Source organism: Anarrhichthys ocellatus, unplaced genomic scaffold (assembly GCF_004355925.1).
Source record: "Anarrhichthys ocellatus isolate YVR2014 unplaced genomic scaffold, GSC_Weel_1.0 scaffold49, whole genome shotgun sequence".
NCBI classification, from domain to species: domain Eukaryota; kingdom Metazoa; phylum Chordata; class Actinopteri; order Perciformes; family Anarhichadidae; genus Anarrhichthys; species Anarrhichthys ocellatus.
In genome coordinates, this window is record NW_022280079.1 from 1241637 (window position 1) to 1256425 (window position 14789).

At 42.9% G+C, this 14789-nt stretch overlaps 1 protein-coding gene across 3 annotated transcripts in view; it reads left to right on the forward strand.

Moving 5' to 3' along the window:
* The first annotated feature begins 3283 nt into the window (after positions 1–3283).
* Positions 3284–14789, forward strand: part of hmga2 (high mobility group AT-hook 2) — a 52896-nt gene continuing 41390 nt past the window's right edge. For 2 of the 3 annotated variants that reach the window (XM_031869854.1, XM_031869853.1), the window contains exons 1-3: positions 3284–3794; positions 4664–4750; positions 11090–11140. In XM_031869854.1, coding sequence (XP_031725714.1) covers positions 3684–3794; positions 4664–4750; positions 11090–11140 — 249 coding nt within the window. In that variant the 5' untranslated portion in view covers positions 3284–3683. The remainder of the gene's footprint in view (positions 3795–4663; positions 4751–11089; positions 11141–14789) is intronic. The other variant, XM_031869855.1, reaches the window with a different exon arrangement.

Below are 14789 nucleotides of genomic sequence, written 5' to 3' on the forward strand. Positions count from 1 at the left end.
TGGACGTGCCTGGAAAACCTCCAGTGGGAGGCGTCCAGGAGGCATCCTAATTAGATGCCCGAACCACCTCAGCTGACTCCTTTCGACACGAAGGAGTAGCGGCTCGACTCCAAGCTCCCTCCTGATGACCGAGCTCCTTACCCTATCTCTAAGGCTGAGCCCGGCCACCCTACGGAGGAAGCTCATTTCGGAGGCTTGTAGCCGCGACCTTGTCCTTTCGGTCACGACCCAGAGTTCGTGACCATAGGTGAGGGTAGGAACATAGACCGAGTGGTAAATTGAGAGCTTTGCCTTCCGGCTCAGCTCCCTCTTCACCAAGACGGTCCGGTGCAGCGCCTGCTTTACTGCTGCAGCCGCACCGATCCGTCTGTCGATCTCCCGCTCCATCCTACCCTCACTCGTGAACAAGACCCCGAGATACTTGAACTCCTTCGCTTGAGGTAGGCACTCCGTCCCCACCTGGAGGGAGCAATCCACCGGTTTCCGGCAGAGCACCATGGCCTCAGATTTGGAGGTGCTAACTCTCATCCCCGCCGCTTCACACTCGGCTGCAAACCGCCCCAGTGAATGCTGGAGGTCACGATCCGAGGAGGCTAACAGGACCACATCATCTGCAAACAGCAGAGAGGCGATCCCGAGACCCCCGAACCTGACGTTCTCCACCCCCAGGCTGCGCCTAGATATCCTGTCCATGAAAGTCACGAACAGGACCGGAGACAAAGGGCGGCCCTGGCGGAGGCCAACATCCACCGGGAATGTGTACAAGTAAATATTTTACCTCAAATTGAATTTGGCTCTTACAATACTTATTAGAGATAAAAATGTGTACACGATATTTCAGTCTAAATGATTCAGCTGTTAGCCGGCTGCTAACAAGCTAAGAAGTTTCATACAGAAAAATATGTCAATTTAGCCGACAAAGCCATTACAGTGTCAGGAATGATGAGCTCCAATATCTCTGGTGCAACAGGAAATCAGTCATAAACAGTTTGTGGGGTCGGTACAGTGTAAGGATACATATTTTTATAAAAGCAGTCAAAACATTGCTTCATCTTAATACACATTATAAGATTATACATAATCAAAAAAGAGCAAAATGATCATGCAGTAGGACTAGAGTTTCAGGCAAATATGCAAACAAAACATAACTGGCTCTACAGAGTTATATATGTACACAATACATACCTGTAATAATATATTTAGTGCCGGGATAACATTTCATTCTAATCCTCCCATATAGAATTCATAAGCAGTGTGAAGAATTAATAAATGGTTTACGACACATGTAGCTGCTAGTGTAAGCAGATATTTCCACTGTAACTTGTGTTTAAACAGATAATGAACGATTGAAAATCTAACATAACAGTTGTTAGTATTGTTAATAAATGATCTAATTATTTATATATCGGCACCGTGACAACTGAAGAGACACCAATGTTGATGAAGGCCATGAGATGTAGCTGAAAGCTCAGGGAGAAACCAGTGGATCCTTCGTCACTACTTTCACAGTCAAGAATGAACTGTTAAAACATAGAAAGAAAAGAAAGAGTTCCACTCATCTCACTGTCAACAAGGAAGAGGATGACATCACAACGTGGTAATATTTCAGACAATAATCACTACAAAAATATTGTCAACCACATCTTTAAAAATGTTACTTACTATACATTTATCTGGTCCAGAAGGGCACTCGAGCCAAAGAAGGTGAAAGGTCACCGGCTTAAAGCAGAACAGGAACGCTCCTCTGTACGTCTCCTGCTTCTCAAATCAATATTCCCTCTGCCACACACACACACACACACACACACACACACACACACACACACACACAGCTTTCCATCTCATTGCAGTAACACATTGATTTCCTGGTTTCATTGTGCTTAAACGGAGCTGCGTGCCCAGCTCAGCTGTGTGCTGAAACCAGCCCTGGGTAATGGATCTGTGCAGCCATTAATTGTATTGGTTTGATGCCGACGCCGCTCTGTCTGAAGGGGAGGGTTCTGTACCGCACACAAACCCCTTCTTTGGGGGGTCTCAGGGCTGTTTTTTTATGAATGAAGTGAATACCGGCTCTGAGTTAACCACACATTCTCTCAATAAACCCCCTGTTTCTGTGGAGAGGGGCAGTTCTGCAGTTGTGAAAATAAATGCTTTGTACAATAAGGTGCATTCTGATGATATTCCTGTTCAAAGCTCAGAATGTAGCTGCTTCTCACTGAGCTGCTCATGGAGAGAGGCCACAGGACCGTGGGAAAGGTCCTCCACGTAAGGCACTTTATTCTTTGTGTCTGTTGTTCTTGTGTAATTGATCTCACTCCACGTCCACAGCGAAGTGCTTCAAAGCCACACTTTCTTTTTCTTTTCTTTTTATGGCCGCACCAAGTGAAAGAATTCAACACGTGCATAACGAGCATTGTCTTGTACTCAAGGAGAATAATTCTCCACATAGCCTGCATATATTCACAGGTCAGAGAATTCATTGGTCCAGGTTTTACTTTTAAAACTCACAGCTGCGCACATCTACACTATGTGTTCAGAATAATAGTAATGTGTGGACAATCTTTTAATCAAACAGGCAGAGATTTAAAGAAAAAGATTGTAGAAAAACGCAACGAGCTCCAGAAAAACACACACCTGACAGTTGAAATGAAAATGCACTATTCACCAAGACATGTTTTACACATGAAAAATGTGTCTAAATCTAACCACCTCATGTTTTAAAAAAGCTAAATCACCACTCACTTTTAATTTCACAAAGGCAAAACATCAACGTCAACTTCGCATTTTGACCCTGTGATTCTCTTAGATTTGAATTATTCATGAGGGATCATAGCAAAAGGTTTTCAAATGTTTTGCATTACTCCAAACGACAGGGACCGTCATTTACTACACCTACAACCAGGCTTAATGAATGTGTAGTTCACTTGTATGAAGCTGTTCATGTCAAAAGGCTGCAAAGTGTTTAAAAAGTCCTCGATGAGCAGCAGCTTCACACTGCAGCGTGGAGCCGATAGGCCTACATGTCCCTCCTTCATGTTCCACACGAGTGAACTGTGAATGGCTGTTCAGTGTCCGGCAGCAGCGGATTCCATTGAAACGTGTGAAAATGTGAATTTAATTCATAAATGCGGACCGCCATGTATGGCCCGCCGCCAGGATTCCGTCTTCCTCTGTTTTCTCTGGCTCCCATCCAGACCCCCCACCCCCCCACCCTACCCGTGTTATCCACCCACGGGAGAGGTGATTTCTTTCCTTTTTTCCATTTTTGTATTTAAACCCATCCTCATTGAGTGGGTCCTGTTTTTTTTTTTGGAGTGGGCTTTTGGATGCGCTTGTTATGCCCACACTTCTCAGACGATCCGTGCCGAGCTGTCACGCCTCGCTGCAGCGTGGTTCCTGCCCCCGGTGCCGAGGTGCCTTCTAGCCGAGTTTGAGTCGGAGCTCGGCGTCTCGGGCTCCGTCGCCCCCGGTGTTCCGTCTCCTTCTGCTGACTGAGCCAAAAGCCTTCCAAGCTGCTCACCGGCTCATTTGATCGGCTTCATAGCCGCCGGTGCTGCTGCCCGAGCGGGAGACTTGTAGCCGGACGGCAGACCCGGGAAAGTGAGGGATTGAAAGTATCCCACTTTTATTTCTTGCCCTTTTTTCTGTTCACCGGGAGGAACGGAGCAGCAGCAGCGGGAACAATGAGCGGACGCGGGGACGAGGCCGGGGAGAGCTCCGGTTCCCAGGAGCCCACCACGGGGGCCACGGAGCCCCAGAAGAGAAGGCCGGGGAGACCGAGGAAGCCCATAAAAGTAAGCTCGTGTCTCGCTGTTCACTGAGGGCGCTCCGCGGACAGGCAGAAGAATGAGATCCAGACTGTAGTCCATCTGCACATTGTTCCGCCTTTAGACGTTTGCTTTGGTCGGAGAGTTGAGGTAAAACTTTAGCGGTGACTTACCGGGTTAGTTTTAGCAGTCTGTCTTATGGAACTATATTCTGTCTTAAAGTGAGCTGGCTTTGATTGTTCCAGCGTGTGCAGCCCTCCATAGCTTCTTGTGTTTAGTAGCCTGTAATATTCTATTTATAAGGAACGCCAACTATGTTTCCCCAAATACACTGCTGTTTGGGACTTCATGTATGCTGAATAGGCTCCATACACATGACCAGGAATGCGCCTGTTTACAGTCTGGCTCTGGTCGATGGTCTTTAATTGACAACATAAGTGAAAAGAAAAGTGCGGGCATGAAGTAACTCTGCGGGGATCTGAATGTTTCTGTCAATGACTTTCTGTGAATGTGTTTATGGATGAGATTCACTGATGAGTCACAGTCTTATTCCACATTTCACACCGAAATCACGTCCACGGACGCGGCTGCAGACTGTGGGTGAGAGAGACCGGACACGTTCAGACACAGCAGCTGGTTGTTGTGGAGAGTCAGAGTTAAAGATTGTGCGACATTTAAAAGTGGAAAACCAGCCTGAATAATAGTTCCCTCTCATTTATTCCCTCTATGGTACTTAGACACACACACACACACACGTGCGCGCGCACGCACACAACCTTTGTCCCTCTTTTGGTCTTGAACCATAAAGCAATGACCAAATGGGGAGGAGGTTAAAAGCTTTTTGTTTCCTGTCCCTGGACACCCATGTCATGTCCTACCCCCCCCTTACCTTTCAGGAGCCCAGCGGAGAGCCTGTCCCCAAGCGACCGAGGGGCCGCCCCAAAGGAAGTAAGAACAAGGGCCCCTCCAAGGCGGCGCAGAAGGTGAGGAGCCTCGGCACCTGAACAACACACACACTGACGTCACTTCCCCTTCACCGACTTACATCACATAATCAATACGTGGCTCCTGGCGACACGGTTGTGATTATTGAAAAAAAAAATCTTAAATTTGGAAAAATTAACTGCCCAAAATGGTGAGCCAAAAACACCTCAGTGTACCACGAGGAGGGATTTTGTAATGCAGACCTCATTTCTTATCATAAAAAAACAATTAAACCATTTCTGATGGTATTTTGAGGATTCGTCTCAAATCATAATGTAGCTTTCTCTCTTTGTCATTTGACATTCTCTTTCAGCATTTTGAACATTTGATATGTAATATTTAAACTGAAAACGCAAGATGAACACAGACAGGTCATCCGGGTCACCATGTCTCGAGTCAAGTCGCAAGTCTTTAACTTCAAAATCTCAGTTCATTTATTTATTAAGTCAAGTTGCAAGTCATCAAAATAATGACTCGAGTTGACGCGAGTCCAAGTCACACTGACTCGATCCCACATCTGCGAGTCACATAGAGTATACATGTGTTTGTGGATGTATGCAGAGGGTGTATGGGGTACATATGTATCATTGAACACAGAAATGTCTCATATTGACACCTATGCACGTCTGCCGCCCGCAGAAGCATGTTCCCGTCCTAAAGAGCGCTGTACCTCAACAAGACCTCCCAAGTATAGAAACCCACTTGCAACTGTGAACTCATATGAAACCACAGGAACCTGTTTGTGCATCTGTGATGATGGGAAACACGCGGCCATAACTCAGCAGCACTCTCACAGGCCGCGCACGCGAGAGATATGAGTGACAAATCAGAAAAATATTAAAGTCGAGAACAAAAGACAATCCCGGGGAAAGATTCAGAATTTTACAGCAACTTCCCCACCTCACCTTTTTAAGGCTGCGACGCTGTTAATCCCAGAGAGGTAGGGCGAGTCCCCCATGTCTTCACCCATTAGTTAGATGAAGCTGTGTTAGGCTCACGATGACAGCAGCCTTAGTGCTCCCTTGCCACCATGAACCACTGTAAACATTCCCAGCACTTTGAACAGTGAACCACTCTGCTCTCGCTGTAATCCGGTCTCGTCTCATCTGGTCCTGCTATGATAAACAGTGAAGATATCAATCTTTCCAGATGAAAGAGTCCGGGGGTCGGCCCACACCTTTAACTTATACTCTTTCAAAAGTTCACTTCCCCTCCCCACATCAATCACCTCTGCAATCTCTGACAGATATCACGGCAGCTTGTGAGTAGAAACAATTGTACTGCAAACCTCAACTTGACTATTTAAACAAAATACGGACCACTTTTCACACCATTCTGAAAAACAAGGCATTATTTACAGAAAATGTCAGGTTAAGGGTTGAATACAAAGAAAGTAGGTCTTTGAATCTGAGGCGAGGAGTGGTCTTCTGTTTGAACACTAAAAATAACCTCCTGACAAAGCTTTGTGAATAATTACAGCTGTGTCATTACTTCCATTAAGGTGCAGAGGTGGATGGATGGATGAACAAAGTGTTTGAATGCTTCAGCGTGCTTCACACAAAAAGGGTCCCACATCCGGGTGTCTGACCTGTTCTGTGGCCACACTTGAAGGACAAAAAGCCTACGGTGTCGTAGCGGTCTCGACGTGATGAATCGTACGAATGGGAATAATGGTTTAGGCTTTCAGACAACCTCTCCTTGCAGACATTTTGCACACAAAAAGTTTAGGTTCACACAGAGGTTGGGGAAAAAAAGAGCTCTACCAAGTTCAAACCTCGCCTGCTTTCACACCTGAACACACGTGGACACAGATTTTGCTGTAAGAAAGCAGGTTTTGTGACATTCAAACAATTAAATAAACACTGTGTTTTAAGCCTAGACTATAAAGGAGGTGGATCAGAAAACTAAAATATTTTTTGTGACGGTTATATTCGTTTTGGAAGGCACTGACGAGATGAGCTGTACCCAGCATGCCGTGTAGCGTGTAACACTTACTAATGTAGCAAGCAACTAAGAGCGAGCTGTACCCAGCATGCTGTTTGACTTATAACAATTAATATTGTAGCAAACGATGAAGAGCTATCTGTACAGAGCAGGCCTGGCATTTAACAATTCATATTAGTAGCGAGTCACGGTCAGCGAGCTGTACCCAGCATGCAGTTCGCAGGTCAGCATTTGTATTTTTGAGTGAAATTTCTCACCTATTGGAATGTGATCAAATTAAAATATTTATTTTGCCAAATCCTTTGTTTTATGACTAAATCCTTGCAAAACTAATGACATCCCCATCCCCCTCACCATCCTCAGCTGTAGTTTGTGTTAATCAGCAGACGGTAGCATGCTAAACAGCAACGCTTTAGCATTCCACTCAGAGCACGGCTTTGCGTTTGCGTACAGCCTCATGGAGCACGGCTGTAGACTCAGTGTTAACCTTCTGGCTAGCATGCAACTGCAATGGTTAAAGGCTAAGCACGACCTAATGACACTGTTGTCCGCTCAAACATCTGACAGCATCAGTTGTTTGTTTAAATGCCTAAATAGGACACACTGAATTATCACTATTGTCTTTTGTGGAATTATTATGCTTCCCAAAGAACTTAGTATGGAGGAGGTTTGGGTGGATGGATCACATCCAACGTCTGGTTTCTTTAACCGTGACCCTTCTTCTTTTAACCTTGATGATTAATGGTTCCCTAACCTTGACATAGTATTTTGTCAAACCCAAACCACCGTCCTTCCTTCACCCTGAGTAAGTCCTTTTTTCTGCCTAAGCCTTGAACCACAGCAGTGGCAGATCACAAAATGGTCACATTAATCTTTCTCTGTGATGGTGACTTTTAATGGCTGTGGAAGGCGATCCTGCTGAGAGGCCGTCCGGTCGCTGGGTATTCAGGGCTGCTGCTCAGACATATGAAACACACGGATGATTAATTGAACAGGGTGTTGTCTTTCAGACGATTAAATCTCCACATTAAAAATGTAGCATCCCAAACAGAGAACTGGGATTACAGTACACATGTGATACGTCATGACAGACGTCATGACAGACATTAAGCAGAGCATTAGAACATCACATCACAAGGCATCATCATTGTGTTGGTTCTTAATAGAGATTTAAAACACTTTATGCAATATTAAGGCACTGCGATTATTATACTATATTCATAGATTCATTTATTTTTTATTTCAAACCTCGGAAAACACATTGAGGGAGAATACTCATTCATTGGTGCCAAGGTCCACACACAATATGTGGAGACACAACTAAAATCAATCAGCAATAAGGGAAGAATACAAATAAAACAACAATAAAACAAATCTAGTTCAAAGCAGTGCCAGTAAGATTAGCAATTAAACCTTGGAATTATCTCTGCGTTATAAACATATGCATAAGTGTGTGGAGCACAATAACAAGATCAGATCTTCCTAACTCTCCAGAAAGTCGTATTAATAGAGCTACTACCTGTTCACCACACTGGTGGTCCCAAACAGTTGCAGGCAGAAGAAAGATGGCTTCTAAGTAGTTTTTGCCCAGTTTTCCTGTGCACACCATAGTATTAGCCACTACTGTGAGTGGATAGCCAAAACAGAGACATGGTCTTTTCTGTTGCTTTGTCATAAGCTTGCCTATTGAAGTGTACAAACTGTGTGCTATGTTTGTTTAGTTTTGTTTGCTTTTTCATATATTATATATATATATATAATATATATATTTATATATATTTATTTTCCCTTTAACTCATGAGATGCAGCATGTTTTATACTTAATGTGAATATAATTCATACTTTGTTGGCAGCTTATTCTGGAAACCGGATGTTCGTCTGAAGAAACCGGATGTTGTCTCACGCTAATATTTCCGCTAACTTTCAAAGTCCTTCGCTCGCTCACGACCTGTGCCGTTTGAATGAGTTTACCGTGAGTTTCAGCATATAGGTGCACTATAATGTAAGTGTCTGCTGACTTTACCGCAGGATGTCCAGTAGTCTCCAGGCAGAGCAACAGCTGGTGCTCGTTGTAACGCTGCTTGTCTTGCTTTTGTTTATCTAAATGTCTTCCACAAGCTGCATCAACGGAGTCTGCTGAAGACTTCCTCCACGGACTTTCAAAATAAAAAAATGCGTTAACGCGCTATAAAATAATTGTCGGTGTCAATTAATGAATGCGTTAATGCGATAATAACACGTTAACTTGCCCAGCACTAATATATATATATTCAAGAAGTCTAGTAGTAGTGACGTCTCTGTGTAGTCAACAGCTGTCAAATCAAATAAATAAAGTACACATCAATTATATATTAACAATTATTATTCTCAGTTTTCAAATTAAACTGGATGGATTATAAATAATACATAGAAATACATAAATGTTCTTCTTATTTCAAGTAAAATAATGGCTGGATTAAAGAATAACTGACATAACAGAAAGCTTTTGAAGAAGTGCATCTTAAAATAAAGTAATTCATTTTAGAAAAATCAATTTCACTGAATTGTCCTGCAGCTTTAAATTCAGTTCATTCAGGTGTGAAGAGATGTCAATCAAAAAAGCCACAATATATTTTTGTCATCTAAAAAGATAAATCAGTGAGCATGGACTTTATCTGTTATTAAACCACTTGTTTCAGCTCTATTCTCTCTGTTAACATCATTGTTGAACAGTGAATACATGTGTTAGGATTCTGATCATGTTTGGTTCTTGGGTTTATTTTCTGTGACCTTCATTTCAGATGTGAGATGTTACGTTTACTAAAAAGAGTTGTTCTTTGTCTCGTAGTGGCGCTTCACATTACTGCTTTTATTTACCTCCACGGTCTCTGAACATGTGAGACACACTGGTTATAAACTGTGGGAAGAATTAACCTATAAGAGTCTGTTCATTCTTGTTAAAGACTCTGGTCTCTCTGGTCTCTGTGACCACCCCCGTGTTAGTTCATCATCTCACTCGAGTCAGGAAACTTGTCAGAATACTCATATTTGATTAGCTGAGCTGCATCACGTGATGTGATTTACAATGCATTGGTCGGTGTGTTTCCTGCACCGCTGAACAAGTGCCGTAAATGCTGAAAAAGCTGCGCCGGTTCAAATAGAAGCACTCCGTCAAAATTGGTTTTAGGTCCTGGGTCCAGATAGAACGGCGTCTGGGTCCGTCTTTTTTGAATCTGGGATCCAGCAGGTGACGAGTTAAAACACTCCACCTGCTGCCATGTGACCAGACTGGGTGGCGTGTGCTCGGTGTCAGGATGACAGAGGAGCTGGTGTTTACTGAGCCAAATAGCTGCAGAAACACACACACATGCCCACTACAACACCACCGATACTTGCTGGTCATTGTCTGCAAAATGAATCGCAGGTCAGCAGTTTGACTAAGATCTCACCTGACTCGCTGCCAACCAGAGCCGGGATAAATCCGATGAATTATTGACTCAGGTCTGCTCTTGTTAATTGTGGGTGACTGCAGAGCTTGGCTTTTTGACTGCGCTGGACGGTCTGCAGGGTTAATCTCTCCCACAAACATCATCTTAGTAAGAAAGGTAATTCCCTACCCTCAAGCCAAACACACAGGGACATTCCAGCTTTTCATTTCACAGTAAGGGAATGCTCTGTAAACACGCATACTTGGCACACTTCTAACTCATGCCATGTGCATGCTGATGTGGATACAATGGAAGATGTTCTCCTCTCAGCTCACAAATATTTTGTTCCATTTGAATTAATTTCCCAAAACAGCAGTTTTTAGCAAACATTAGTTAAACAGTAAGAAATAGTGTGTTTTTTCAGGACTATATTAAGCGGTGGATTAATCCACATTTGACGCTTTAGTGTGTATTTACTTAACTTGATTTATTTCTATATGTGCTGCTCTTCCATTTTCTCTCCATTGCAGCGACCTACAGACAGAAGGGAAAGAATAGGGAAGTGAAAGGACAGTCAGCGGGAGGAAAACGCAAACTCCCCCAGCTGATTTGAATTCAAAATATATCTATCTCTGACAGTGCTACATTCTTATGTGAGTGCTCTGATGAATGCATGTAGGCATATTCTTTACTTCTGAAATATATCTAGTCAGACAGGTCAAGAAACACAAGCAGTCAGACGATCAGACAGGTTGAGAACAAACCCTCAGGTTAGTCAACTTGTCTGTTATAAACATCTATCACAGTTACAGACCCACTGCTTCAGCTGTGACCTGCTGAACTGGTGTGGCACCCTAATACCTTAAAACGTGTGCCAGAGTGAACGTCTTGGCTGATCAGGTGTTTTCCGTCAAATGTTCATGTCGTGAAGTGATGGACAGGATGAAGAATGATTCATGTATTTCTCCTTAATATATGTCTTCACAGAAAGATGAGGCGACCGGGGAGAAAAGACCCAGGGGGCGACCCAGGAAATGGGTGAGTCGGTGGTTTTCTTAAGGTCTGAGCTTGTGTCTGGCACGCTGGATAGTGGAATACACATTGTACACAACACACAACATAAGGAGTTGTGCTAGTTGATGAAATCTATTTGTGGCAGGAGGTAAAAGTGCAAAAATATTTGTTTCTTATCATTCAAAGGCATTTTGTCTAGGTTAGTTGGTATATTGCCTGGTTTTAATTTATATTTAGATGGACTGTTTCACTATATTGTGGTCATCTCTTGATGTTAACTTTCATTATGTGGCCTGAATACATTCAGAGGTTTTTCTCCTGGTTATTGCTGGTGTCTGTGTCTGTGTGTCTGTGTGTGTGTGTGTGTGTGTGTGTGTGTGTGTGTGTGTGCGTGTGTGCGTGTGTGTGTGTGTGTGTGTGTGTGTGTGTGTGTTCAGGCATATCTCCATAATGTTAGTGTTATCAGTCCGAGAAAATGTTTACTCTTCACCGCTGGCCGCAGGAATACTTCAATAATTCCACTGACAGCTTGAAGGCCTCAGTGTTTATCAGCTCCAAAGTAACAGGCCTGATTGCGGGGAAAAGCAGTCGGCAGTTAGAAGTGCCACCTGGAAGGCGAGGAGAGATGCAGGGAACTTTCTCCCGCATATATTGTGTCTGCATTTTTATGTGTGAAAGGGGAAAAAAAGAAGAAGTAAGAGCCTACAAGAACGGAGTCATAAAGTGTGGATTTTATATTTATTTTGATTTCCTTGAAGGATTGGTGTATTCTAAGAATCAACTGTAAGCATATTTAGTGTATTCTCTGATGAAGAAGACTCTGGCTTCAAAAGCTACAGCAAGTAAATGAACTGCTTGGTTCACATGCATTTACACTGAATCCCTCAGCCGCCACGACGACTCTGCAGGCTTTATGTCAAGTCTTGTGTCTTTGGGGTGACTCACAGTAGCATTTCATGGCCATGTTTGAGGCTAATAAGACCAGACAAACCAGGTGAAACACACTTCTAGGCCAAATATGAATTCCGTCATGCTTCACCAGTACAACACTAACTTTTAAAAGTAGTTGCCAGGCTGGCCACCAGCCATCAGCCTTTTGGTTGCTGAAACTGAAATAATGGTTGCCATTTTTAGTCACCTTGTATTTTGAGTAATTAAAGGAAGGGTTGGTAATCTTCAAAAATATTTTAGATATTTTTGTTGACATTCTTATCGTCAATTGCCGTCATGATGTTTCATGACGGCAATTGACGAATCAGTCTGTGAGTACTAACAATCGGCATGTTTCGTTCTTTACGTTTACCATAAAAAAGTTGGGGGCGTGGCTTTGGAAGGAGGCCTGATTGGACAAGCTGTCAGTGTCATCCTGTACCAACACGCGTGTGGCAGAGTCACATGCAGCAATGTGTGGGTCTGGTTCTGACTGTAACATCAATATTTAAACATCACTCATTTTTTAAGTATTAAAAATGTATTTATTTTCATCCACCCACGCAGCGGCATCCATTACTTTACGTCAACCCTTCTGGCAGAACTACAGACGGGCCGCATCGCAACTAGTCAGTTGTGTATTGTAGATAGTGTGCCTTTCTGACTGCTGCAGGGCATGTGCTGACACCCATAAGCTTTCTGCTCTATCTGAAGTCTGTGGAAAAGGAAATGTTTTGTTAGCACAACATCCTGTCAGCAGAATCATTAGTCTTTTTAGCAGCTTTTCTTATTGTTTAGCTAAACATAGGGTTGCAAATTCAAGGTTGAAGCTTTCTGTAGGAATTAACAGGAAATAATGGGAATAAAATGTAAATGTAGGGGTAGCCTTTTAAGCATAATCCAATAATTTGACAAATAAATCTGTTAATTTGTCAAATACATACGATATGAAATGTGCCATGTGGTGAGTTAACGTTAGCTAGCTAGTATGGGAAAAGATACACTGAAAATTTGAGCCGACAATGTTGCCGGTGTGCAAACATAGGGTTTAATTAAAGTGAACAACAATGTATAAAAGAAATGTTTTACAGTAAAAAATGAAAATTGATGAAATAAAACTCTTCAATTAGCATTAGCTTGCTCAATTGAGCTACATCCCACATGGTAAATGCTATAGCTCACCAAAACAAGCAGAAGGTGTTAACAAGTTATAAACTGTGTAATTTGCTTCTATCTACTCTCTGCTGGTTAACTGAAATATAAAAAAATATGAAATATATTCACTTCAGTTCTATAATCAAAAGTTACTTGAAAGCATGTCATCCTTTGGCTCAGACAGTGCAGTAGTGTTGGCTGAACATGAGATGGGAGAATCCACTGTGCATGCTGAGGGATAAGTGTGTCTATATAATGGACTGATCAATACCAGTGTTTATTATACACAGTACATTATTCTGAGTATTCGAAAAATTTAAAATATCCAACTCTGGTGAGCAGTAGATGAGTCATGACGTTTCCAGTCTCGGAACGGATCAGTTATTGGTCTGATGATGATTTTGCCTCTGGGGCCAACGGATAATATTTCGGGGGTTTGGGTGTAACCATCGGATATCTAGATAGTAGATATTTGGGCCAAGACTTACTACATCACGTGCTGGTCATTGTTTGAATGGAGTTGGAGTTGAGAGATGATGTCAACATGCATTCATATGCAGATATCTGTTTAGTGATGACTTAAAAATCTGCAATAGCAGATGGGTTCAGAGATTGAAGAGATTGAATATTGGCCCTAATCTCAAACGTATTTGGTCAACACTACTCAGACTCCAAATGGAATGCAAATTGAAACCAGAACGCTTCCGATACCAAAATCATGTCCTGTTGCCTACAGATTCTGCATTAATTTGCAGCTATCTGTTTATAGAGATAACAACCTTTTAGGTCAGCCTGTGGAGTGTCTCTGTGACTGGGGTTTGTATTTGGTTTATTCAGCATCATGCACTGATTATCCCTCTGTACCACCACCATGCAACTGGCAGGAACTGCTAGGGTTAGTCAAACCCGGCTGATCCAAGGTCAGTCCGTCATCGGTATGCATTCTTGCTCTTCCACCGTATGGCCGCAGGTCCTGTCTTCTGTGTGCAGGTGCCGGGATGGATAGGCAGACCTCTGCCAAGCTGAACAGCTTCCTCTACTAGTAAAAGCTTGAAGGGGGAGGCTCTGCTCTCCAATAGATTGCATTCATCAGTTGTGCACAGTTCCCCTTTTCTGCTGCCAAATAGCAACTGTCCATTGGATTGTATTTAAAGCTTTGGCATCCCTAAAACTTGACTTCCTATATGAAAGGCCCTCTTGTTGTCATGGTAATAACAAGGAAAACAGTAAAAACAAAAGTTGCATTTATATAGTGCCATCTCATTGAAGTACCTGGTATGGACATACCACAGCAATGGCTTTTTGGTAGGGACTAGGACCTGGCGACTTCTGTGTTTTGAACAGGCTGCTCTAGTGTAGTTGCACTGTTGAGTTTTCTAGCGCATGTTCAGAGATGCACAAAAGGTGTGTCATGGAGGTCAGTGTGACACATGCACAATGTGACACTTATGCATTCTTGTGTATGAAGAATAAGAGTTTCGTCCCAATAAATAAACAAGTTCTTACCTTGAATCTGAGCCAGTGGCAAAGATCAGTTCACCCAAATCACACACACACACACACACACACACACACATACTGTATATAT